The following is a 27,880-nucleotide window of genomic DNA, read 5'->3' on the forward strand; positions in this document are numbered from 1 at the left end:
TCTAAGGCTAAAGACTCGAGAGGGCGTGTTAAGCCAGCTGTTATACCACATATACCCCTTGAACACCAAGTGAAAGGACACCACACAAGTGTTATGAAAATAAACAGTTATTTATTAAAGATCACAACAGCCCTGTACTCTTTATGAGGACAGGGTACTAAGCACAAACCAAAACTCTTACAAGAATACTTAAGTTAGCACAGTATATACAAATGCCCGAGGGGCACGGAAAACCATATACTAGAAAAGTGGAATGCGAAATTACTAGCAGGTAAGTACAGTACTAATAGGCTTTGGAATCGCTAGGACTTGACTATAGAATCGTTAGATTACTTCTAGGAGACCCAGGGGACTCGGGTGCAGTGTGTGCACTCTCACGCGAGATGCGGGACAAAGTCTATGGTAGCTAGGAATTGCAAAGTTAGTGTTCTCGGGCGAACCCGACCTGGTAGGAAGAAAACGAAAGTGGATTCTGACCCTTGGATACTGAGGCTATGCTGGGGAACCGAAATGCCGAAGTTACCTAGCCCAGGGGCTGCAGCTGCATAGGACTCAAAGGACGTCGGGAATCCTCGTGGACGGACCAGGAGCCTGGAAGAAAGAAGTTGCTGGCAGGCGACCAGTGAAGAAAGTTCGGTGGATCCAAGCCTGGATCGGTGGAAGATGATACCTGAAAGCAGAGGGGACCAAGTTCGTGACTACTAGCCAGTAGTCAGTGGGCACCAGGAGGGCACCGGATGGTAGCCACCTCGACAAGGCGTGTGGGTGACGCTGGGCTCGGAGATCTCACGGACCAGGAGGCGTTGTCGGCGACCAGGAAGGAGGATCGAGCTGTCCCACGAAGATAGAAGCTGTCGGCGTCGCTGGACCCAGGATTGGGCAACAAAGCCTTGGCAAATTCAAGCCCACGCGGTGGACCTAAAATGGCGTCTGGAGTGGACCAGGAGGGTCCGGGGTGCCTCTCTTCAAGAAGGAAGCAAGGGCCAGTCTGGAGCAACCAGACCAGCAGCAGTGATGTCGTCGGGCGTCGTTCAGAAGGCCACAAGCCAGCCGGCTAGTAGCCAAACAACGCGGTGCACAGCAAACAGCAGAAGGGCCCCACGCAGATCGTGGAGATGCAGGGAGGCTGACCTTGGGTGCTGGAGCTGCGCAGGGTCGGGGCTTCTCGGACCCCAAAGCACTCACCCGTGGAGGACACGGTGGGCTTGCAGTAAAGATGTCGTGCAGTCTTGGCGATCGTCGGTCCCTCGAGGTCTCGTCGCACTCACGGTTCTCAGCTTGGCTGTAGAGGTGAGTAGAGGTCAGAGGTGCCAGGGAAGCCGGGTCTCGTCGAGCTGGGTCGTCGGATTCGTGATGAAGGACTTGCAGCAGACCGCAGTGTTCTTTAGGATGGTGCCCGCTTGATGCAGGGTGACTACTCCTTAGCCACAAGGGAGAATCTTGAAGAAGAAATCTTGAAGTCCTTTCGAAGAAAGTCGTGTCTTGATTCCAAAGATGATCTAATTTGAACAGGGGGCCCGCTCCCATCTTTATACTAAAAAAGGGGGCTGACCCGGTGACTAGGTCCTGCCTATGGGTGGGACTAGGTGGGGGGTGGTTACACCCCTCAGCCATGCCGGACTTCCCCAGGCCAGGGGCTGGTGTGCCCCTGGAACTGGTTCAGACCGGCCTATGCGTAGTGAGCACCGGGGTGCCACTCAGCAGTCACCTTCCTGAAAAGCCCTGCCTACCCAGGATACACAAAACCATGTCTGGGACGGTGCTAGCACCGCCCCTGACAGGAAACCCTTTGTCCAGGCTCCCCTCGCTGGAAGGACTCCCAGCTGCAGGGGGTCAGACTCGTGTCTGTGGTGGCAGCATCCATTTTGTGGAGCTGAGGCTTCGTTTAACTTTAACCGGGGTTCACAGTTACATACATGTCGTGTCCCTCTAGAAGGGTGGAATGCTAACCCCGTCGCCAGAATTGGTGAGGGGTTAGTATTCCAATTCGTATGACACCTTACTCGACATGTTTTGATAAAGCAATACCAAAGTTAGCATTTAACCGCGAGGATTATAATGCACTTAAGAGTATATGGTATGCGATATCATGGAACAGCTATTAGGACTTGGTTCCGCAAGCTGCAGACAGGCTCAGCTCATGCCAGAGCACCATCTCACACGATTCCAAGCACTCTGCCTTCAGGATTGTCAAGGCCTGCCATAGGAGTGACTGATAGGAATCTGTGTGTCCATTTTAGGGTTAGGTATAGGTATACTATACCTACAGCAAAGGGTGATTACACGACTTTGCCCCAGCTGTCATGCAGCCAGTTGTGTCAAATTTAGGAGGCCAGCCAGGGGTGGCATAATACATGCTGCAGCCCCTGGCAGCCCTGGGTACACCCATGCCCTGAGTTACAGGGTCTGATAGGGTGGCCCAGTACCAATTGGAAATGCACCTAGGGTGCATGGAATCCATTTTAAAGAGAGAGCAGTAGGCCTGGGGTCCTGATTGGCAGGGCCCCAGGTCGACTATGTCCAAAACCAGCTAAAACACAGGGCAAAAAAGTTGGGGGCAACCATAGTCAGGAGGTACCTTCCTACAACATACATAAGCAGATGTGTCTAGCAGGAAACAATTCCATGGAGTCCATATACAAGCAGATGTGTCACACCTGGAAGGTCTTCCCCACAGCCTATGTATAAGCAGATGTGTCTGACAGAGCAGATTCCTTGCAGCTCTGAACAGAAGGCGGTGGCTCTTGCAGGTAGCTTAGTCCTTAGTACTCAGTCTGGAATCATTTTCTGCCTGGCTTTTGAGCCTGTACGAAGGGTTCCCGCCCTCTAGCTGTTCTGCGGGATATCTTTTCATATGCACCTCTTTTAGGTAGTCCAGACGCCGAAACTGAGACCTGCAGGTCTTATCTGACAGCGGTTGGCAATTGTAGGGACTCTAACGAGGAACCTGTTTTTATTTCCTAACAACTTTTTATGGCAAACATTCTTTCTAGCCACCTTTGCATCAGCTCGCCAGATGAGTGAATCTCTGTTCCTCAAAATATAAAAATGCACTGAGGACAAACTTCTTTCCTGTCCAAGGAAGGCAAGTTCCAATTTCTATATTCATCTGGATATTTCCAGGCCACTAACCCATGACTGTTAGTGTCAATATATCACCAACTACTTTTTGATGGCAAATTCTTATTGCTGGGATCTGCATGGCAGCCAAGTGGGCTACTCTTTATTCTTTATGCAAGTACTGTACACTGGAGTTGAGCTATACATTGAGAATAGTCTGCTTAGCCAAAGAGGGTCTTGAGCTCTGTCTGCTTAAGTGCCTTCCCCACCGTCCTGTTTTTAACATGCACAAGAATCTGCCTACATAGAGAAAGGGAGCTGAGGGCTTTGTGGAAAGCACAAGTTACTTCTACTCCTACTGTGTCATCCCTCATTCCTTCATATAAGCCCCCACCTTCACAGGCTCTCAGGCCTTATACCGAGGACACCCATGGCCGCTGAAGAGAAGTAACTGAGGGGAGGCTGAGATGTGATTGCGTGGCGCCTTGGTGGCAGAGGACTGCGCTTTCCAGTTGGGCTTCCAAGATGCTTTGGTAAAGCCCATTGGTTCCTCGACGTTTGCAGACAACATGCCTTGTATACACAGACGAGGGGTGGGTTGAGGGTCACACAGTGAGTCCTTTGTGCTTCCATTGCAGCATGACCTGTGGCTCTTTGCTATGACGTCACATCTTTCTGTGTTTGTGACATGAATCTTCTCCTTCTAACAGGGAGGAGCCACAAGGTGTGCAGACTGTGTGGACGCTGGCGCCTCGTGAGTCCTCCAGATGATGCTGGCGCTCTGTGACCCTCAAAGACACTTGCATCAGTGACTCAAGGCTGCAGATAATGCTGGTGCTGGCATCGCGTTCATCATGGCATTCTGGGTTCAGCTGGGGCTCCTGCTATGGAAGAACTTGACCTATCGAAGACGACAAACTGTAAGTCTCTCTCACCCTTTCTTTCTAACTGAAAGTACTTTGCAACTTCAATGTAAGGCAGAGTGTTATTTTTACTATTATGCAGCTCTTGAAACATGTGATATCTCCCCTTTTCCAGGCCCGCTCTGTGGTTAAGCCGCAGGTATTCAGTCTCCTCCGGCCGCTACAAGTGAAGATTGCCTCATACTGCCATAGCCACATGTGCATACTGAAACCTCCCTCAACTACTGCTAGTGCTATGTGCACCCTCAAAGGCACATGCTACTCCTGAAACTGCTGCCCCCCCCCCAATGCCAGTGCTGTGTAGAGTCTAGAGGTGATATACCGCTCCCCTGACCACTACCACTGGTGATGATCATCCCACGTGGAATGCAAGATCCCTCTGACACTACTGGTTCTGTGTGTACTGCTCCTCAGCCAGAGGTAGCGTATGGCTTCCTCCAACCTCTGCTGGTACTCACAGCTCTCACAGGCCTTCTGCTAACCACTGTCAGAGCAGTGCGCAGCTCAGGGGTTTTCTCGTTCTAGCCCTGTGCTTTTCACAGGTGCTGTAAACCATGTGAAAACTTAGATGCATGAGTTTTTGAGTGCCTGATTCATGCGGACTGGTGGTGCGGCTTTGGGAGGCAGCAGTAGCTGTGTGCATTGTTTCAGTGCAGCGCGTGTGCTGGTCTTAGCTGGGACCTCTATGGTCGCCTCTGCCTGAGTTAAGTTCTGAGTTCTCCAGCTCTCTGTGTCTCTGGGTGGGATTGATTACAAACACTCTTTAAGTTATGTTATACATTTTATAAAGACCATAGCTGCCACAGCAACCGGGCTTCCTAGCTCTAGTTGCAAAATATAAACCAGCTGCAACAATGGCCAGGGGCGCAGAATGCTCAAAAAGAAAACCCTAAGAGGAAACAATCCAGGTCTTCAAAAATTGCTGAAGAGAAGTGGTTCTGAATGTACCTGATCGAAAGAGGAAGCGCATTCCAGGGAACTGGTGTGTTTGCATGAAACGAATGGCCTCCCACTCTTAGTGTCATAACACGAGGAACAGTGGCCAGCTTAAGGTTGGCTGAGCGCAGGGGCCATGGAGGTCGATGCAGGGATAGCAAACTAAACAGAACGGGCCCCTAGGAGAGTAAGATCTTATGGGAGGTACAGGAGGTCTTGTAGTGCACACGCTTCTCCACAGGGAGCCAGCCCAGTTTGAGAAGGAGGCCGAAAGCCGGGCAGAAGTTCAGAAAAGAGTACAACAGCCTCGCCACTGAGCCTGCCGGAGTCTTCGGATCACTGGCATGTTGACTCTTAGACATTGAATGTTGCAGCAGTCTAGCCGGATAGCATTGCTGCCTGAATGATGGTCTGTCGGCATGTTGACTCTTATACATAGAATGCTGCAGTAGTCTAGCCGGGATAGCATTGCTGCCTGAATGATGGCCTGTCGGGATGTTGAATCTTAGACATAGAATGTTGTAGTAGTCTAGCCGGGATAGCATTGCTGCCTGAATGATGGCCTGTCGGCATGTTGACTCTTAGACATAGAATGTTGCAGTAGTCTAGCCGGGATAGCATTGCTGCCTGAATGATGGCCTGTCGGCATGTTGACTCTTAGACATAGAATGTTGCAGTAGTCTAGCCGGGATAGCATTGCTGCCTGAATGATGGCCTGTCGGCATGTTGACTCTTAGACATAGAATGTTGCAGTAGTCTAGCCGGGATAGCATTGCTGCCTGAATGATGGCCTGTCGGCATGTTGACTCTTAGACATAGAATGTTGCAGTAGTCTAGCCGGGATAGCATTGCTGCCTGAATGATGGCCTGTCGGCATGTTGACTCTTAGACATAGAATGTTGCAGTAGTCTAGCCGGGATAGCATTGCTGCCTGAATGATGGCCTGTCGGCATGTTGACTCTTAGACATAGAATGTTGTAGTAGTCTAGCCGGGATAGCATTGCTGCCTGAATGATGGCTTGTCAGCATGTTGACTCTTAGACATTGAATGCTGCAGTAGTCTAGCCGGGATAGCATTGCTGCCTGAATGATGGCCTGTCGGCATGTTGACTCTTAGACATAGAATGCTGCAGTAGTCTGGCCGGGATAGCATTGCTGCCTGAATGATGGCCTGTCGGCATGTTGACTCTTAGACATAGAATGTTGCAGTAGTCTAGCCGGGATAGCATTGCTGCCTGAATGATGGCCTGTCGGCATGTTGACTCTTAGACATAGAATGTTGCAGTAGTCTAGCCGGGATAGCATTGCTGCCTGAATGATGGCCTGTCGGCATGTTGACTCTTAGACATTGAATGCTGCAGTAGTCTAGCCGGGATAGCATTGCTGCCTGAATGATGGCCAGTCGGCATGTTGACTCTTAGACATAGAATGCTGCAGTAGTCTGGCCGGGATAGCATTGCTGCCTGAATGATGGCCTGTCGGCATGTTGACTCTTAGACATAGAATGTTGCAGTAGTCTAGCCGGGATAGCATTGCTGCCTGAATGATGGCCTGTCAGCATGTTGACTCTTAGACATAGAATGTTGCAGTAGTCTAGCCGGGATAGCATTGCTGCCTGAATGATGGCCTGTCGGCATGTTGACTCTTAGACATAGAATGTTGCAGTAGTCTAGCCGGGATAGCATTGCTGCCTGAATGATGGCCTGTCGGCATGTTGACTCTTAGACATTGAATGCTGCAGTAGTCTAGCCGGGATAGCATTGCTGCCTGAATGATGGCTTGTCAGCATGTTGACTCTTAGACATTGAATGCTGCAGTAGTCTAGCCGGGATAGCATTGCTGCCTGAATGATGGCTTGTCAGCATGTTGACTCTTAGACATTGAATGCTGCAGTAGTCTAGCCGGGATAGCATTGCTGCCTGAATGATGGCCTGTCGGCATGTTGACTCTTAGACATAGAATGTTGCAGTAGTCTAGCCGGGATAGCATTGCTGCCTGAATGATGGCCTGTCGGCATGTTGACTCTTAGACATAGAATGTTGCAGTAGTCTAGCCGGGATAGCATTGCTGCCTGAATGATGGCCTGTCGGCATGTTGACTCTTAGACATAGAATGTTGCATTAGTCTAGCCGGGATAGCATTGCTGCCTGAATGATGGCCTGTCGGCATGTTGACTCTTAGACATAGAATGCTGCAGTAGTCTGGCCTGGATAGCATTGCTGCCTGAATGATGGCTTGTCGCATGTTGACTCTTAGACATAGAATGCTGCAGTAGTCTAGCCGGGATAGCATTGCTGGCTGAATGATGGCCTGTCGGCATGTTGACTCTTAGACATAGAATGTTGCAGTAGTCTAGCCGGGATAGCATTGCTGCCTGAATGATGGCCTGTCGGCATGTTGACTCTTAGACATAGAATGTTGCAGTAGTCTAGCCGGGATAGCATTGCTGCCTGAATGATGGCCTGTCGGCATGTTGACTCTTAGACATAGAATGTTGCAGTAGTCTAGCCGGGATAGCATTGCTGCCTGAATGATGGCCTGTCGGCATGTTGACTCTTAGACATTGAATGCTGCAGTAGTCTAGCCGGGATAGCATTGCTGCCTGAATGATGGCCTGTCGGCATGTTGACTCTTAGACATAGAATGTTGCAGTAGTCTAGCCGGGATAGCATTGCTGCCTGAATGATGGCCTGTCGGCATGTTGACTCTTAGATATAGAATGTTGCAGTAGTCTAGCCGGGATAGCATTGCTGCCTGAATGATGGCCTGTCGGCATGTTGACTCTTAGACATAGAATGTTGCAGTAGTCTAGCCGGGATAGCATTGCTGCCTGAATGATGGCCTGTCGGCATGTTGACTCTTAGACATTGAATGCTGCAGTAGTCTAGCCGGGATAGCATTGCTGCCTGAATGATGGCCTGTCGGCATGTTGACTCTTAGACATTGAATGCTGCAGTAGTCTAGCCGGGATAGCATTGCTGCCTGAATGATGGCCTGTCGGCATGTTGACTCTTAGACATAGAATGCTGCAGTAGTCTGGCCGGGATAGCATTGCTGCCTGAATGATGGCCTGTCGGCATGTTGACTCTTAGACATAGAATGTTGCAGTAGTCTAGCCGGGATAGCATTGCTGCCTTAATGATGGCCTGTCGGCATGTTGACTCTTAGACATAGAATGTTGCAGTAGTCTAGCCGGGATAGCATTGCTGCCTGAATGATGGCCTGTCGGCATGTTGACTCTTAGACATAGAATGTTGCAGTAGTCTAGCCGGGATAGCATTGCTGCCTGAATGATGGCCTGTCGGCATGTTGAATCTTAGACATAGAATGTTGCAGTAGTCTAGCCGGGATAGCATTGCTGCCTGAATGATGGCCTGTCGGCATGTTGACTCTTAGACATAGAATGTTGCAGTAGTCTAGCCGGGATAGCATTGCTGCCTGAATGATGGCCTGTCGGCATGTTGACTCTTAGACATAGAATGTTGCAGTAGTCTAGCCGGGATAGCATTGCTGCCTGAATGATGGCCTGTCGGCATGTTGACTCTTAGACATAGAATGTTGCATTAGTCTAGCCGGGATAGCATTGCTGCCTGAATGATGGCCTGTCGGCATGTTGACTCTTAGACATAGAATGTTGCAGTAGTCTAGCCGGGATAGCATTGCTGCCTGAATGATGGCCTGTCGGCATGTTGACTCTTAGACATAGAATGTTGCAGTAGTCTAGCCGGGATAGCATTGCTGCCTGAATGATGGCCTGTCGGCATGTTGACTCTTAGACATAGAATGTTGCAGTAGTCTAGCCGGGATAGCATTGCTGCCTGAATGATGGCCTGTCGGCATGTTGACTCTTAGACATAGAATGTTGCAGTAGTCTAGCCGGGATAGCATTGCTGCCTGAATGATGGCCTGTCGGCATGTTGACTCTTAGACATAGAATGTTGCAGTAGTCTAGCCGGGATAGCATTGCTGCCTGAATGATGGCCTGTCGGCATGTTGAATCTTAGACATAGAATGTTGCAGTAGTCTAGCCGGGATAGCATTGCTGCCTGAATGATGGCCTGTCGGCATGTTGACTCTTAGACATAGAATGTTGCAGTAGTCTAGCCGGGATAGCATTGCTGCCTGAATGATGGCCTGTCGGCATGTTGACTCTTAGACATAGAATGTTGCAGTAGTCTAGCCGGGATAGCATTGCTGCCTGAATGATGGCCTGTCGGCATGTTGACTCTTAGACATAGAATGTTGCATTAGTCTAGCCGGGATAGCATTGCTGCCTGAATGATGGCCTGTCGGCATGTTGAATCTTAGACATAGAATGTTGCAGTAGTCTAGCCGGGATAGCATTGCTGCCTGAATGATGGTCTGTCGAGTGCAAGGATCAAAAGATCCAAGAATGGGATTGAGCCCTCGCAGGAGCCCGATACACATGCCCACCACCGATCTCGCCAGACCGTTAAAGTTTAAGGTGCTGTTCATCCAGACGTCTAGATTTTAACAGCAGTCTTGGGTCAGGGGAGGGAGGTCCAAGGGAGGAGGCACAACAATGGTCGCCCCAGGAGTGGCTGTCTTTCCTAATAGGAGAATTTCTGCTTTGCTTGTGTTTAGTTGTAAACAGTTGGCCTCCATCCACTCTGCGACAGCGCGCATGCCCCTTTGAAAACTGGCCAGGTTTCACATGGGTGTTGTCAAAAAAGGAGCGCAGGAGCTGGGTGACGTCCGCATAAGACACCAGTGCAAACCCCAAAGATTGCACAACGTGGCCCAAAGGTTGAATGCAAATATTAAACAAAGTAGGGCTCAGAGAAGAGCCCTGGGGCAGGCCACAGCGCAGAGCATGCGATTGGGAACTGTAGCGGAGTGGGAGATGACCTGAACACTTCTCTCTGAAAGAAAGAAGGTGCAGTACCTATGCCGATGTCCTGTAAGCGCCTGAGAAGGATTTTATGGGACACCGTATCAAATCCGGTGCTTACGTCACGCACAATCAAAGCTGCGGGTCTGCCTTCATCTAAAGTACATTTAAGTCGCTATACCTTTGTCTCTCTCTAGGTGCCTTTTCTGCCCACTTGCTTGTCAACTTTTGCCTCTACATCTGCTTCTTGTCTCGGTATTGCGTTCTCATGGTTTCTCTCACCTGCTTATGTTGCGTACTGAGGTCGTTCGTCCCTGTGGGTCTCTTCCTGGGCTCTGCTCACTGTATTACTGCTCATTCTTCTCTTTACTCCTCCCAGGTGCAGCTGACCATCGAGCTCCTATGGCCGCTCTTCCTGTTCTTCATCCTGATCTCGGTGCGACAATCCCACCCTCCCGTTGAGCAGCACGAGTGTAAGTGCTTCGGATGCAGTGCGTCCTTTGTAGTCCATTCTTTTGTATTTGTTATCGTACACAAACACTTGGCAGCTTTCTTGTTTCTGCGTGTGGACTGCTATAGGCACAGAATTGAGTAGAAATAGAAATGGCTGTGATTTTTTATGAACACAGGGTCAGAAGCGGAGGATGGAGCTCTTTGAGAAAGTTACTGAAGGAACAAACGGCACAATACAGAATTTGCAGAAGGTTGATGTTAGTGGACAGAAAGCCTCAAGTCGGCCTGTGTGGTCCAAACAAAGAGCAGTGGACTGTGGGAAGAGTCGCGCGTGGGATCCTGTGCTCCATACACAGCTGGTCACCTGCCTTAAACTTGTCTGACATTTACTTCCCTACAGTTAGCTCACAAACACCTTTACTTTGCCTGCGTATATTGTGCTACACCATAACTTTGCCCAAAGCATCATGAAAATAACATTTAAATTGGATATAGTTGGGGGTTAAAAAACACAATAACAGTCCCTTTTAAGCCGCGAGGGCCGACTGCAAAGCCACTGTGGTGGGGGTCGCCCCTCCAGCAGTCCGGAGGTGGACAGCCCACTTGACTGGGAGTACCTGCCGACCTGCTGGCGAGTAGTTCTGGAAAGAGTTTCCACAGATATGGCAGGAGTCCCTACTCAGTAACTACTCGGATGGAAATCCTTCGGCTCCGTGGAGGTGGTGGTTCCTTCATGGCTGGCGTGCAAGCAGGATGTTTCTCATAGCAGAGACTAAGAGATGTAAGGCCTGATTTTGAGATCGGGGATGGGTTTACTCCATCACAAACATGACAGCTATTCCGTCCACTGTATTACAAGTACCGTTGGATATTATAGCTCTTGTAATATGGCTGACAGGATCGCGTCACTTTTGTGATGGAGTAACCCGTCTGCCGTACTCTTATTCAGGCCTTCAGTTTCTTAGGGAGAATTTACACCCCCCTAAGCTGAGAGCGAGGAATGCTGCAGCTAGCTGAGAGCGAGGAATCTTGCAGCTAGCTGAGAGCGAGGAATCTTGCAGCTAGCTGAGAGTGAGAAACACTGCAGCCAGCTGAGAGCGAGGAATGCTGCAGCTAGCTGAGAGTGAGGAACACTGCAGCCAGCTGAGAGCGAGGAATGCTGCAGCTAGCTGAGAGCGAGGAATGCTGCAGCTAGCTGAGAGCGAGGAATCTTGCAGCTAGCTGAGAGTGAGGAATCTTGCAGCTAGCTGAGAGTGAGGAACACTGCAGCCAGCTGAGAGCGAGGAATGCTGCAGCTAGCTGAGAGTGAGGAACACTGCAGCCAGCTGAGAGCGAGGAATGCTGCAGCTAGCTGAGAGCGAGGAACGCTGCAGCTAGCTGAGAGCGAGGAATGCTGCTGCTAGCTGAGAGCGAGGAATCTTGCAGCTAGCTGAGAGCGAGGAATCTTGCAGCCAGCTGAGAGCGAGGAATGCTGCAGCTAGCTGAGAGTGAGGAACACTGCAGCCAGCTGAGAGCGAGGAATGCTGCAGCTAGCTGAGAGCGAGGAATGCTGCAGCTAGCTGAGAGCGAGGAATCTTGCAGCTAGCTGAGAGTGAGGAACACTGCAGCCAGCTGAGAGCGAGGAATGCTGCAGCCAGCGATCTAAGAACAAAGAATGCTGCAGCCAGCTAAGAGCAAGGAACTCTGCAGCCAGCAGAGAGCGAGAAACGGTGTAGCCAGCTGAGAGCGAGGAATGCTGCAGCAAGCGATCTAAGAACAAAGAATACTGCAACCAGCTGAGAGCGAGGAATGCTGCAGCCAGCAATCTACGAACAAAGAATACTGCTGCCAACTGAGAGCGAGCAATGCTGCAGCCAGCTGAGAGTAAGGAACTCTGCAGCCAGCAAAGAGCGAGAAACGGTGCAGCCAGCTGAGAGCGAGGAATGCTGCAGCAAGCGATCTAAGAACAAAGAATACTGGAACCAGCTGAGAGCGAGGAATGATGCAGCCAGCGATCTAAGAACAAAGAATACTGCAACCAGCTGAGAGTGAGGAATGCTGCAGCCAGCGGTCTACGAACAAAGAATACTGCAGCCAGCTGAGAGCGAGCAATGCTGCAGCCAGCTGAGAGCGTGTAACGCTACAGCCAGCTGAGAGCGAGAAACGCTGCATCCAGCTGAGACCAAGAAACGCTGCAGCCAGCTGAGAGTGAGAAACGCTACAGCCAGCTGAGAGCGAGAAACGCTGCAGCCAGCGATCTAAGAACAAATAATACTACAGCCAGCTGAGAGCGAGGAACACTGCAGCCAGTCAGCTGATAATTGAGCAAGAAGGTGCTACTACTTGCAGGCGATCTGTGAGATAGGAATGGATCCAAGCAAGGCTGGTACAAGGATTCTCAATCCTGCTACTCAAGATTGAGTGGTTGATTTTGTCAAAGCTGCTTGGAATAAAGGTGTTCCCTTGACCGTAGCACCGGGACCACCAGGAGCCAAACAAAGCCACCCAACAGTTATGCCAGGATGGACAGGGAGATCATCCCGTAAATGAAAGAGTCATCAAGAGTCATCAGACTGAGACTGATTTTTACGCGTCCCACGATCCTGACTAAAGAGACAAGAACGACTCTGGAATCAACTGCAGCTTTCGGATGGGGTGCGGTCCTTGAGTTGGTCTGGATTTTACCTTCTTCTCCACTAAAGTGCTAAGGATGAAGTATTCTCGTCCACAGCCCAGCTATCCCCAGTGGTGCTGAAGGCAAGACTATCCTCAGCGCTCAAAGAGTTCTACGTTTCCATTGTTTGATTGGGAGACGTTTAATGGAAGCTTGAGTGCTGAAGGTGCCGGTGACTAATTTCCGTGCTAGGCAGAGGAAAATAGTTAATGTTGTCACATATTCCGACCCTTCTTATGTCCTGCCTAGACAGCACATACACTGCCTCTTGCGAGGCCTATTATTTTCTAATAGCGGGCTTAGAGCTCAACCATTGCTTACAATTGGTTGGCTTCATTACCACTTTACTCTCCTTGCTCTTATTGGTCAGCTACTATAGGCTTCCTTCTTCTTCCACTGGCGCATGGATGCATTACTTGTGTCCTTCCACTGCTCACTTTTTAAGCCTTATATTTTCTTTGTGTTGAAGCCCTATGTAAGGCGAAGGGCTTTTTGCAGGTTTCACCCCATTTTATATCCCCGTTTTGAGTACTAGGCTCTGGTGCAATGGCTACAAAATGCCCTGCGCCCTCCTAATCAGGACTCGGTGCATGTGCTCTGATCCTTAAAAAGGTAACTGGTTGATTGGCTTATACCAAATTTACATAAAGTAATCTACTTATAAGTCCCTAGTATATGGCACCAGGGTACCCAGGGCCTGTAAATCAGAGTGTCCCCTCAGGACTGCGGCACATGTTGTGCCTCTTGAGTGGGACAAGGTAAAACGTGTCTCCCAGCCTGCCTCTGTAGAGTCGATGGGCAGCTTTAAACTGCTAATTCAACTCTGCTATTTCAAGCAAAGGCAACTCCCAAACTCCCTTTCTAAGGGTGCAAGTCATCCCTACCGCAGGCTTAACACGTTCTAAGGCAGGGTGCAACATATTAGTAAAGTAGAACATGTATTTAACATGTTCTAGTAGTAAAAACCTGAAATTTTACTGTGAGAGAGATTAGTGGCCCCTTTGCAAAGTACAGAGTTGCAGCTGACAACTCAGCTGTGCTAACTTCCGAATGAGGCTACCGAAGCACCTTGTTACATTAAGTCTGAATTGTTGCTGAAGTCGAAATCAATGTAACTTGTTGCTACATGCAATTTTTAGAAAGTTGCTACTCTGTTGCCCAAGTGTTCCAGTGGACATTTCCTGAGGCTGGCCATGAGACAGACTTCTGCCTGCCTGGGGAGACCGTCTACCCGCCTGGAAAGACGTGCAAAAGGCTCCCAGAACAGGTAACAATGGAGGCCGGCTGTTGCAGGAGGCATTACCTCATCCTGGAAGAAAGCCACACAGGGTGTTACCCAAAAGGTGAGATTCAAAGGGGAAGCCGCCATTCAAGGGCAAATGGTAACCACACACAAGAGGGCTGGCGCTTCTCTTTTGGTGGACAGTTTGGCATCTGGGACAGAGAGGCAGAAACGCTGGCAAACTGCTTTGATTGTAGCTGCACCTCTAGGGCGGGCTACTGAACTCTTGAGGCCGATAAAGGGGTTCCTCCATCTTGACAGTGGGCAGAATGTAGCCTTCTGGGGTAGCTGTATGACACGTTTTACAGGAAGTTTGAAATCAGATGAGAAGTAACCTAGTAGACCATTGGCTAGTGACCCCAACCTCCCTTGAGGGCTATTTATGGGCATAAAAGGGACCTCTGGCACACAACACTCAGATGTTACTTGACTAGAAGGAAAGCACTGAAGAAAGACCACCCTGCTGACCTTTGAACTGGCAAAAAAGAGGCTGCACTGTGGCTGGACTGCACCTGCTGCTCCTTGGGCTAGTGAAGGAAAGGACTGTCCCTCCTTTTTCCTGCTCGTGGAGCAGTCGTCCACCAAACCCAGCTTGAAGCGGGGACTCCAGGAGTCAGTGGCTTACTTCCTGTTTGTAGCACAGGGCCATAAAAGCTGAAGGAGCCGGATGGGGCGAGTTGGTAGCTCAAATCACTGTATCGCCGCTCCTCTCCATCGTGCGGCCCAAGAGACCAGGTTATGATGCTCAAATGTTGCACCCTGGTCTGCTGGACCCGGGAGAGTCATCTGAGTGTGGATTGGTCGTCCACAAGGGGGTTATTGCAGAAAGAAGAAAACTGCTGAATCTGCTCTACCAGGCGAATGGTAGCCCAGTGGCAAGTGGACGTCTACTAACCCAAAGAGGACTTCAAGAGACGTTGTTGTCTCCCACACAAAAATTTACACAGCCAGTGCTGGATGCTTCTGAGCGCTTTTTGCCTACTCCTCTATGGTCTGTGTTGCCCCCACACACCTCTCTTGCTCCATGTTGCCCACTGTCCTCCAGGCCCACCAGCAATAAACAAGCTCTATGACGCGGCCCTCACTGGCCATGCTTCTTCTTTGTTCATGCTCAGGCACCGCCGCTAAATACACAGCAAAGCCCACGGCTCTCCTAGGTGAGACCTAGATTGGATTGGCCAAACTTCGTAGCTACAAGGATCAACAAAAGCATTTTATCGATAGCGAGGCACAAATGGGGCATTAACAAGCTAAGAGTGGTAAAAGCATCTAGGGTTCACGAACAGAGTTTGCAAAGAGAGGGATAAAGCTCTCATGTGTTTGAAGTTTTGAATGTTGGCTTGTCTTTCCAAGTGTTCCTGCTCCTCGCCACAAAGCCGCAGCCTCTCGTGTCTTCTCAGAGTTAGTTCGAACTTCAATTTGTTAAAATTTCCATACAGCTTTTGTACACATTATCAGAGAGTTGTTATTTCAGCAGATTCCTAAATGACCTGCTTACACCCACGTCCCATCTAAAGCTCCCTGGATGAATATACTCCTTCCCCACAGCACAGACAGTGTGCTTGTGTGCAACATGTGTGCACTTCATAGCCAGTGGACAGTTTAATACATCATTTTTCGGGCATTTGAGTGCTCTGCAAAGGATGATTATTGCACACAAGGAGAATGTGGTACACCTACTAGGTAGCGCCTACGTGCAATAAAGTTTTTACTGTATGCTATATTTCATCATTCCACCTACTAGCACATGCAGTATTTTAATCAGGCGTTGTTTGCTGTAATGTATCGTGATGGAGAGTTCGTCTTCCCATTTATAGCGGTCACACGATACTTAAAGAAGCTTCACAGCGCTTGTCACCAATGTGATAATAAGAAACAGTCAAGCACTCTAGCACCGGCCGCTCACTAAATTGCATCTAGGCGCTGATAACAGGAATTACCGTTAATAAGTTCAACAGCAATTACTTCACCCACTCCATTTCCGGTCTGTCATCTACAACCCCCAGATTTATATAGGAGGCGCCAATCCACTGACTATCTCGTTGTCTTAGTTATTACAGTTGTCCGTTTGGCCTTGCCTCAGACCAGTGCAGCACCAAAGACGGCCAAATATTGGTTCTGGCATCGATGAGCTCACCATCTAGCCTGGTAAACCAGGAATTAGGGCCAACTAACCATGGGACGGGGCTAGTAAACCGCAACTTCTCAAAACGTAGCAAAAATTCTAGAACTGGCTCTGTCTTTTACCCCAGACAAGTGTAGCCACTTGAAAAATAACCCCTACATACATTGGAATTTCCATCACTACTTTCATGTTTGGCTGCATTAGGTGTTTTAGCCTTTCGAACTATGGCCCACATGCATCATTGTGACATTTTGCACTTCCTAATTTGCGAAAAATAAGGAATCGCAAATTAAGAAGTGCAAAATGCTATGCATCATTATTTTCGGTATTCATTTGTGATTCGGTAAAAATCGCAATTTTTACCGAATCCCAAATGAATACCGAATTCTTAAGTTAATTTTCGCAATTCCCATTGATTCCTATGGACCAAAAGGCCCATAGGAGTCAATGGGAATTGCGAGTGGCACTTTGAAAATTTCATGGGTGCAGGGGGGGGTCCAAAGGACCCCCCCATGCACCCCTGAAATGTATTTTTCGCATCATGTTTCACACACACATGTCCTAAGGACATGTGTGTGTGAAACATGAATGTTGAAAAAAAAACATTTTAAGCATTTTAAACACTTATCCCAAATTTACCGAGTGGTTCAACCACTCGGTAAATTTGGCACCCTAATTGCGAATTTACAGTTTTAAATTTAATGATGCATTGCTTTTAAGAAATCGCACATCTGCGACTTCTTAAAAGCACCCGCAATTTTAGAACTCGCAAACATGTTACAAATTCTAAAATTGCTTCATGCATCCCAAAAAGCACTTTTGCATTCGCAAACGGCCGATTTTAAGGAATCGCACCGTTTGCGACTACAAAAATGCTTGATGCATGTGGGCCTATGTGTACAGATCACTGAGGGGCGCAAACACTGACATATACACATTAAAGTGACAGACAATCATATGCAGATAGATGGCGGCCCGTACACTTACACAGACAAACAAACCCATGCCCAGACTGACAGAAGCATTCAGACACACCTCGCACTATTAAGAAAACATTGAGCAAATATGTTGTGCATCTCTCTACAAATTTCATGGAGATATGATTCTAGGAAATAAGGCCCTCACCCACATCTTATGGCATTCTTCATCATCAGACTTCCCACACCGGGCCTCTTGTGTGTGCAGGTGGTCGACCACTTACTATTAGAGCAAGGTTTCATTTTGTGAAGACCTATCTTTTATTCTAGGATATTCTGGCTGGATTTAAATTGCCTGTGACGTTGATGATGGGTATGGATTGTAGTTCCCCAGTCTTCTTAAGTCATCAGCATGTTTCAGCCGTTCTTTCTTAAGCCCTTTGTGTTAGCAGCCTTCATCAGGACGTTAAGTTGTCTCGGGCTGTCTTGAATATCTTATGGTTATTGGATTTTTACCCTATGTATATAAACAAAAGGTGTACATGTAACTTTCTCACATGCACCATTAACTTCTAAAGGTATTGATTGAGAATTACTGCCATCTGACTTGGAATTTTCGCATCATCCTGATTTTGCAGGAGAGAATATACAAAGATAATTGCTTGTTTGCTTAGTTATGTTTATCATACACTGCCTCTAGGCAGTGTATGATTCCTTTGGGACTTTATTCTAGATTGTCTGTGATTCCCTAGGCACTAATTTGTTGTTTGCTTGTGAGTTCTTGTATGTTAATTTCTTGCTGACTTTGTTTTTACTTGCAGGTCACTTCCCCAACAAAGCCTTGCCCTCAGCTGGCACCCTGCCGTGGATTCAGGGCATCGTCTGTAATGTGAACAACCCCTGCTTCCGCTACCCAACGCCGGGGGAGACTCCGGGCACCGTGGGTAACTTCAAAGAGTCCATGTGAGTTCCAGCCGTGTCCTGTGTATGTAATGAGGGTGCAGGGGGTTGAACTGGTGTCTCTGGGGATTGAAGCTATAAGAAGGTGACAGAAAGGGACAATTTGACAAGAAAGGACCCAGGGCTCTTGTTGTCTTACTCGCTACAGTGACGGCATTGACCCTGGTTATTTCATTATGCATTCTGGGATAGGGTTCGCATGAATGACCTTCTGTGGAGTCCCCTTCCACATGTTGACATTTCAACGTTGGTTCCAAGGGCCGCTTCTTCCATGTTGTGAAGTCTGTGGTTCCAGGAGATTTGTTGATTGTTGTGAAGTCTGGTACACACCTTACTAGCATGTTTGTGAACACACAGAATACATATATGGAAGTTTCTTTTGCCTGATGGCACAAGCGACACAATGTATCTTTTGCTGGGGCCTCTTTTGCTACTTGGGGACGAAGTTGAGGGTAGAGGCGTCCAAATCGCATCCTAATCAGTTCCTGTTTGATGGTCGATAAAAAAGCTGCCTCGGAGTAAGGCTGTTCCGTACTTGAGTCGTATGAATTTATTACTCACCACCTACGTGATCTTTTTGTGAGTACCGCTTTTTCTTCCACCCTGCTGTTCTGCTGTATGCATTTTTTCACATATTTCTTGAAGGTAAAGCTGTTCGGTTGCCATAAGTCTTCGATACCAAGATTCTGTAAACTTTCCTGCAGGTACTTGGTGAATTGACAAGATTTATCTTAGCCCAGACTAGTTGGGCCGGCGATCCCTCCGGGGCACTCCATGGTGGATGGCAGGACTCTTGCCTGGCTTTCACCAGGGCAAATTCTAACCTTAGGTGGGCGGAAGAGGCTGACCTTGGAATCTGGAAAGCTTGTTCATCCGTTCCCATTGCAAGCTTCTCCAGCAGGGCTGCACCTTCGCCAGCACTATCTAAAGTTGGAATCAATTTTGATTTGATAACTGTTATCAGTGCCTTTAGATTATGCGCCCACAAACTGTTCCTCAGGTTTGACAAGGCGAAGTTTAAAGCCTCTGCTTTTGCAATAATGTATTTTTGTGCATCAAAATAATTTTGTGAGTCCAGTTTGAACCCTAAGTACTTATGTTTCAGAACGTCATCAATGTTGAATCCATTTAGGCACCAAATTCCCATTTTTCGTTATTCGCCGTTTCAGCGGTATCACTTTAGTTTTCTTGAGGTTGATTTCCAACTGATTACTCTGAGTCCTCGGCGAGCCTGTTGATCAGCCTCTGCAGGCTCACACGGACATTACTTAACAGCAGAAGATTGTCTGCTTACAGGATGTTGCTCAATTTTTGAGACCCAAGACTAGGTGCATGAGAAACCACTTCTGCCAGAGATGAACAGATAAAACAACAGCGGCACGAATACACATCCGTTTCAGTCAAAAGGAGGTGTCAATCTTTCTGGATAAGTGGCGTCTGTCCCCCACCGTGACTTTTATCCATGTTGTTAGAAATGGGATTTCTGGTTGGCCAAGGCTTGCGCCAAAGCCAGGCAGAAAACAACCCCTCTAGTCAGGGCAAGTGTAGGAAATGGGATCCCCGGCCGACCAGGGCTTGCGCCAAAGTCAGTCAGAGACCACCACTCCCACGTCAGGGCAAGGGGGTCACACGCCAAGACAACCCCTGCTCACCCTCTAGGTAACGGGGCGCGAGCAGTCCGGCCTATCTCGGAGGTCATGTGTAAAGCATTTGCGCACGCACCCCCAGCAACAACCCCCCGGGCCCCCCACAAAAGGAACTCCACACAAGGTATATATGAAAATAGTCTTTGTATTAAAAAGGACACATGGGAACACACACTTTACAAGGTGCCAGAGGCACGGGCAGGGTTTACAAGGGACTATGCACAGGGCAGGGCCAAGGGACCACTGCTAGGGGTATGCACATGATGGAACTGGCATTAGAACACATAACCACTGGGAGCTTCCTAGAACTAGTACTAGAACACATAACAACCAGGAGCCTCATGGAACTAGCAGTAGAACTCACTCTAACCAGGATCAATATACATGGGACATCGGATAATCAGGAGGAAGGAAGGACAAGGTGCATAACACAACAGAGGCCCCATCAGCAGGGCAACACGTAATAACTCTCAGAATCACATTAATATTAGCCAATAGCGTTCCACAGGCCCGCTGGTCTTTCTGGGGCTAGGACGCCCAATGTCACGATGTTCAGGGTAGGCTGCTGGTAGCCAGGGACAAACCTACACGTGGCAGCTGCCCACGAAGTGCTGGGCAGCTGAGGGGCATCGTGGGAGCCTCGCAGGCTCGGGGGGATTAATGTGCCATGAAGGAGCCTCCAGGGCTCGAGAACAAGATGCTGGCTGAGCCTCACAGGCCCAAAGGAACAACGGCCAAAAAGGTGGAGCCCTTCGAGGCTCATGAACAAGGGGGGAGTCCCCCTCGGCGGACTCGATCTCGCTGGGGCCCCACGGGCCATGACTGAGCCTCTCGTGGCTCGGGAACGAAGCTGTGGGCAGGCGGGGTCCCCCTCGGGGGACCCGGCATCTCTGGGGGCCCTTCGGGCCTCGAGGCACAACAGGGGATTCACTAGAGGGGAGGGGCGGGCACCGGCAATGTGCCCCGACACCCCTCCTCTCTCTCCTGCTGCAGCACTCACCGGTCTAGGGGCGCCGGTCCTCTCTCGCTCTCCGGGGCTCTCCCTCACTCTCGGGAGCCCCGGTGGGGCTGGCAGCTTCTCGGGGGCAGTGCAGGAGCGCGGAGTAGGCTCCCGCCGCTCCTCCTTCGTCGCACTCCATGGGCCGGCCTCCCTCCTCTACTCGGGCCGGCAGCCAATCACGGCCCGGCCTGGGGGATGATGCTACGGGGGAATCCCGGGCCGGCAACCAATACCAGCGCGGCCCGGGGATGACGTCACGAGGGTCCCGGGTGGCGGCAGTGAACTCGGGGGAAATGACGAGGAGTGGGCTCCCTCGAAGAATACAGCAATTCGGGGGATAAGCGAGGTAGGCACTTGCTGGGGTTCAGGAACCTTCCTAAGCATGGGGCAAATGCCGGGTGGGCACCGGCTCGTTGAATGAAGCGCTCCCAGCGCTCGCCAAAGGAATGAAGCGCTCCCAAGCGCTAGAGGTCAAAGAAAACAGCAGAGTCCATAGAAGAGTCCAGGACCTCAGGTGGAGCACCGCAACTCCTATCAGGAAAAGGCCATCAGAAGTCCAGGAGCAGGGCAGGGCCCAGGGAGGCAAGCCAACCCTGAGCCCAAGCAGCAGCACGCCCCTCGTAGATTCAAGTTGGGAACAAGAACATTTTCAGAGTGTCACAGCACCCTTTTTATACACAACATCCTTTGTCTAAAGGGGCAGGCAGGGAGAGAACCAGCTGGAACTGGTTATGGGGGATTCTTTTCACTGGCCAGGCTAGGGACATCAGACGCACCCCAGGGGGTGGAGACAGCATTGTGTGGGGAAAACCCAGCCTCATTCAGGACCCTCAAACGAGACAGTCAATCCACAAGCAGGCCCAGGCTCACTCATCCCCTCACATCAGCATGCTAAACACTCCATTCACCACCGGGGCAGACCCTGCCAGATTCTGGGAGCCAGGCTCACCAGCCAGCCTCAGCCAATCACACGCCAGGCACACATTCCACAAATATGCCAACTTCTAAAAGTGGGACTTCTACACTAGACACACTCATGCCGCATATACCGTTGCACAGCATTCAATCTCACGAGTTCACACATACCAGACTCGACCCTGCACACCCTACGCATCGGGAACTACCAGGGACACATACATTCCCCATGCATTCCTATGGAAGGGCAGGTCTCTCTCTTCACACGCACTCAGAGGGGGAAACACCAGCCCCAGGTTACATATAACAACAAAACTTCAGGGGTGAACCTGCCAGAAGGGCCAAGTCCAACAGCAAGCAAGTCACCCGCCAAGATAACCCTTGCTCACCCCCTTGGTAGCGTGACACGAGCAGTAAGGCTGATCCCGGAGGCAATGTGTAAAGCGTTTGCGCAACACACACACCTAGCAGCAACACACTAGGCACACCACAAAAAGGAACTCCACACAAGGTTATATATGAAAATAGCCTTTGTATTACCATAAACACATTAGATCATAATCACACAATTACACTGTGCCAACGGGCACTGGGCAGTATTTACAGGGGATTATATACACAGGACAGGGCCACGTGGGCCACCGTCAGAATCAGCACTTAGTAGAAATAGCACTTCTAGAACATAGAATAATAGTAGCACAAAAATAACAATTGTAGAACACAACCAGTAACCACTGGTAAAATGTAGGCACACACTATGCAATCCTAATCACCTTAGGCGTAGATCACGCAGGGAAACATAAACTCACTAGTTTAAAATCTATTAGGCAAAACAACCTCCTACTCATAAAAACACTTTTAGAGGTATGGGCATAAAGGCATTGCACATTACGCATACATCATATTAGGCAATTATTATCACAAACATAGTAGGTAATCACCTTGCGCAAAAATCTCATGAGACATAACCATGCGCCCTAAGCGAGGGCACAACACCTAATACTGACCCCAGGCCAACTGGCCTCTCAAAAGGCACCAACGCCCTATGTCCAAAGGTCAGGGCTACCAAATTCGAATGCAGCAATGCGCAGGGCGCAGGGCACCACCTAAACGTTGCAGCTGCCCACTAAGTGCTAGGTAGCTGTGGAAAGGAATCTGGGCACCTGCGGGCCTCTTGACCCTCTTCTGTGGCTCTCAAATAAACCACCTGCATAAAAACCACGTGGGCTCTAAAACAAATATGCCCTGAATCGCCAGGAAATGCCCCCGTGGGTGTGGGAGCCACATGGACTCTGAAACAGAAATGACCCTAAATCAAGTTGGAGCCACGGGGCTCTGAATCACCAAGAAAGCCCCGTGAGTGTGGGAGCCATGTGGGCTCTGAAACAGAAATGCCCCCAAATCAGGTTGGAGCCACGGGGCTTCGAATCGCCAAGAAATGCCCCCGTGGGTGTGGGAGCGACATGGGCTCTGAAACAGAAATGCCCTCAAATCAGGTTGGAGCCCACGGGCTCTGAATCGCCAAGAAATGCCCTGTGGGTGTGGGAGTCACGTTTACTCTGAAACAGAACTGCCACCAAATCAGGTTGGAGCCACGGGGCTCTGAATCGTCAAGAAATGCCCCCGTGTTCGTTGGAGCGGCACGCTGCCTTCTGGGGCCGCTCTACAATTAGATCGGAGCTCCCCCCACCCGAGGCGCCCGTACTCACAGGCTGCGGCTGGGCATGTCGGGACTCCTCTCCTTGCTGTCCCGCTGCACTCTCGCTCCCCCTCCTCGGGACCCGGCCTTGGTTCTGGGGGCCGCAAGGCTGGCGGACCTTGCCAGGACTTCCCAGTGCGGGGTGGGCTCCCGCCTGGGTCTCTCAACGCGGCGCTTCCTGCCGCCGGGCACTTCCGCTTCAGTCCGCGAGGCCCCGCCTACAATCAGACGGGCCACGGACTTCCTTCATAATACGGGGAGAATGCGGGGTAGGCACCCGCCTAAATGACAAGGTCCCTGGCGGGGTGGGCACCCGCTAGGGGGTTTCAAAACGGGCACAAGGTCCTTGGCGGGGTGGGGACCCGCTAGGGATATAAAAAAAAATATGACAAATGAGTGGGGTGGGCACCTACTAGGGAGACCTAAAAACGGCAGGTCTGCGGGGTGGGCACCCGCGCCGTAAATCAGCGCAAACGGCGGGTCAGGTACCCGCTAGGACTGAGCCAATATGCAGGGTGGGCACCTGCCTTCTGAGTAGTGATTGTGGGGGAAATCCCACACAGGGCAACTGCACGCTGCAGGCCCTCCACAGTCCTCCTGGAATGGAAAATAAAGCGCTTACAGGAAGGCAAAGCAAAGCGCTCCACAGCGCTGTAGTCCCAAGGAAGTCTCTCAATATGCAGGGGGGCAAAGGCTGGGCCCAGGGGCCAGCTCACAGGGCCCTCCAGCAGGGAGGCAGTCCCCAGTGGCGGTTCCTCCAGGTGCCCAGCAGCATCAGGCCCCCTCTCAGGTCAGGAACAAGTGAGAACAACATACATGGGGTCACAGCCCCTTCTTATGCAGGCATTTCCTTTGTCTGGAGAGTGCAGGGTAGGGGGAAAACCAGACGCAGCTGGTTCTAGAGCACTTTGTTGTTCTCAGCCCCTCTCCCCATTCACAGCACAGGCTAGGGACATCAGTCGCACCACAGGGGGCTGAGCCAGCATTGTGTAGGGAAGGCACAGCCCTATTCAGGTCCCAGGTGCACTCCTCCCTGCCATCAACATGCAGATCTCTCCATTCACCACCGGGGCAGACCCATCCTGACTCCTGAAGCCAGGCACACCAGCCAGCTCCAGCCAATCACAAGCCAGACAGTCAACTCACATTTACTACACAGACGTGCCACCTTCTAGAAGGGGCACTTCCTCACTAGACACATTAAATCTGCGCACACCACCATGCAGCATTTAATCTCACGAGTTCGCACATACCAAACTCGCCCCTGCACTCCCCACACATCAAGAACACATACATTCCCCATGCATTCCTATGGGAGGGCAGGCCAATCTCACTACACGCACTCAGACTGCGCACGCACTTTACACTGGGACACAGGGTTAAAGTGCGCAGAAGCCTAAAACAACTAGTATCAGGTCACAATTAAAAGCAAAAAGTCCCAGTGTTGCATGCTGTTTTCATTATGAGACCCCAAACCATCAGGTTGGTGGTGGTTCCTTGCCTTTTAGGGAACCCTGTTTGGTTCATAGGCAGCTTTTTGCCTCCGTCTCCCGCTCCTGTAGTTCTTGCAGTAGTCGTATTAAAATGTATTTTAGGTCCACCTTGAGCCGTGATATCAACCTGTAATTGTTGGGGGATGCAGCTACCCCACCCTTGAAGATGGGGTGAATCACTGAGTCTCTCCAGCTTTCTGGAGAACTTTACATCAGTAGTATTTGCTTAAACATTGAGTTAAAGAACCCAGCCCAAGTTGTGACGTTGTTGTTGTGTAGCGCAGTTGCTATACCATTAGGGCCGGGTAAGCAGCTGGAACGCAACTTCTCGATTATTTTTACCAAGGCCTCCATTGAGAAATCTAGTGGTTACATTGAATGGCCTGGGATGTCGGTAACTCCATTACTGTTGGTTGGCGGGGTCATCAACTCATGTGGACTGTTGCTGTGATCCTTTCAATGTGCGGTCGAACCTGAGGCAGAATGGTCATCTGTTCTGCCCTTATAATGTGTTCTTAGATATTTAATCCATTCTTCCTCGCTTATGTTTGTGTTATTTGCAACACTGGGGCCCTTCTCGAGCTTTTACCAGTTTCCAGAAACTTCTATGGTCGTTTTGGTCAGAGGAGTAAAATAACTTTGCCCACAAGGCTTTATATCTGTCTTTCTTCAGCAGCCATGCCTCCTTCTTTAGGCTCTTATGCTCCATTCGTAGACATTTTAGTAAAGCAAAATCCTGTGGTGAGCGCCGCAGTTGATGGAGCACTTTGTTTATCCTTGACCTAATAAGGCGAACCAGATTTGGCTGGATAACAGAATGCTTGTGGGTAATATTTATACCTTTCTCTGGGTTGTTAGCCGGATATCTTGCTGCAACAGTCTCCGGGGGGGCACTCCCAAGCCTTTATTTGATTTTCCTTGCTGGGTGGTATTTCTTTCAGGGTTCCCTATGCCTTACTTGCCAAACCTCCAATGTTATCTGCTCTCCATTTGAGGCATTTAATTTTTTTGCGTTCGCTTCAGCCTGCACTATCCACGCCTGATCTAATACGGACATGTCGGCACTTAGAAGTTTTGTGGGTGGTGGTCACTTTCAGATCTGTCCTAGGTTTTCAAGTCAACTACTTTGCTAAACAGTCTGGCGCTCACCATTGTATATTCAAGGTAGGAAATCGTCTTATACGAGTGCCTTGTCCATGCGGGTGGGATGTCCCCCAGGGGCGCCCATTGAGTATTACCAGACCAGCTGCTTCGCAAGCCTTCAAGATCCTTTTCCCAAGGTTTTCATGGTGTCTGTGCATGGGAGGACTGTGTACTAGCATCACCTGTAACACATCGTTGCCAGCTTCGTATGTGTCTTGAAAAATGTTCCGATAAAATTCTGTGGTAATTACCAGGTTTGCCATCTGTTTATCCCCTTTCCACCTTGTTGATTGTTGTGAAGTCTGTTGTTCCAGAAGGATTGTTGCATATTGTGAAGGATCTCTTCCTGTACTGTGAGAGGTCACCGGGGTAACCAGAATCTCTTCCTTTACAGTGAGAGGTTACTGCGATCTCTTCCTGTATTGTGAAAAGTTACCGGGATCTCTTCCTGTACAGTGAGGGGTTACCAGGATCGCTTTCTGTACAGTGAGAGGTCACCAGGATCTCTTCCTGTACAGTGAGAGGTCACCAGGATCTCCTCCTGAACAGTGAGAGGTCACCAGGATCTCCTCCTGAACAGTGAGAGGTCACCAGGATCACCTCCTGGACAGTGAGAGGTCACCGGGATCTCTTCCTGTACAGTGAGAGGTTACCGGGACCTCTTCCTGTACAGGGAGAGGTCACCAAGATCTCTTCCTGTATCGTGAGAGGTCACAGGGATCTCTTCCTGTACAGTGAGAGGTCTCCGGGATCCCTTCCTGTACCATGGGAGGTCACTGGAATCTCTAACTGTACCGTGAGAGGTCACCGGGATCTCTACCTGTACAGTGAGAGGTTACCAGGATCTCTTCCTGTACAGTGAGAGGTCACTGGGATCTCTTCCTGTACAGTGAGAGGTCACTGGGATCTCTTCCTGTACAGTGAGAGGTCACCGGGATCTCTTCATGTACAGTGAGAGGTCACCAGGATCTCTTCATGTACAGTGAGAGGTCACCGGGATCTCCTCCTGTACATTGAGAGGTCACCAGGATCTCCTCCTGTACAGTGAGAGGTCACCGGTATCTCTTCCTGTACAGTGAGAGGTTACTGGGACCTCTTCCTGTACAGTGAGAGGTCACCAAAATCTCTTCCTGTACCGTGAGAGGTCACCGAGATCTCTTCCTGTACCTTGAGAGGTCACCGGGATCTCTTCCTGTACAGTGAGAGGTCACCGGGATCTCTTCCTGTACAGTGAGAGGTTGCCAGGACCTCTTCCTGTACAGTGAGAGGTCACCGAGATCTCTTCCTGTACCATGAGAGGTCACCTGAATCTCTTCCTGTACAGTGAGAGGTCACCGAGATCTCTTCCTATACTGTGAGAGGTGACGGCGACCTCTGCCTGTACAGTGAGAGGTCACCGAGATCTCTTTCTGTACCGTGAGAGGTCACCGGGATCTCTTCCTGTACAGTGAGAGGTTACTGGGATTTCTACCTGTACAGTGAGAGGTCACCGAGATCTCTTCCTGTACCATGAGAGGTCACCGGGATCTCTTCCTGTACCGTGAGAGGTCACCAGGATCTCTTCCTGTACCGTGAGAGGTCACCAGGATCTCTTCCAGTACAGTGAGAGGTCACCAGGATCTCTTCCTGTACAGTGAGAGGTCATCGGGATCTCTTCCTGTACAATGAGAGGTCACCGGGATCTCTTCCTGTACCGTGAGAGGTCACCAGGATCTCTTCCTGTACCATGAGAGGTCACCAGGATCTCTTCCTGTACAGTGAGAGGTCATCGGGATCTCTTCCTGTACCATGAGAGGTCACCGGGATCTCTTCCTGTACCGTGA

The 27,880-nt window shown here is 50.0% G+C and overlaps 1 protein-coding gene across 1 annotated transcript in view; it reads left to right on the plus strand.

The window, feature by feature from the left end:
• Nucleotides 1–3,773: 3,773 nt before the first annotated feature.
• Nucleotides 3,774–27,880, plus strand: part of ABCA7 (ATP binding cassette subfamily A member 7) — a 219,895-nt gene continuing 195,788 nt past the window's right edge. Inside the window, 3 exon segments of the mRNA XM_086946714.1 lie at nt 3,774–3,980; nt 10,151–10,244; nt 18,023–18,164. Of these exon segments, the coding sequence (XP_086802840.1) occupies nt 3,915–3,980; nt 10,151–10,244; nt 18,023–18,164 (302 nt within the window). The 5' untranslated portion in view covers nt 3,774–3,914.

Source organism: Lissotriton vulgaris, chromosome 12, assembly GCF_964263255.1.
Source record: "Lissotriton vulgaris chromosome 12, aLisVul1.2, whole genome shotgun sequence".
Taxonomy (NCBI): Eukaryota; Metazoa; Chordata; class Amphibia; order Caudata; family Salamandridae; genus Lissotriton; species Lissotriton vulgaris.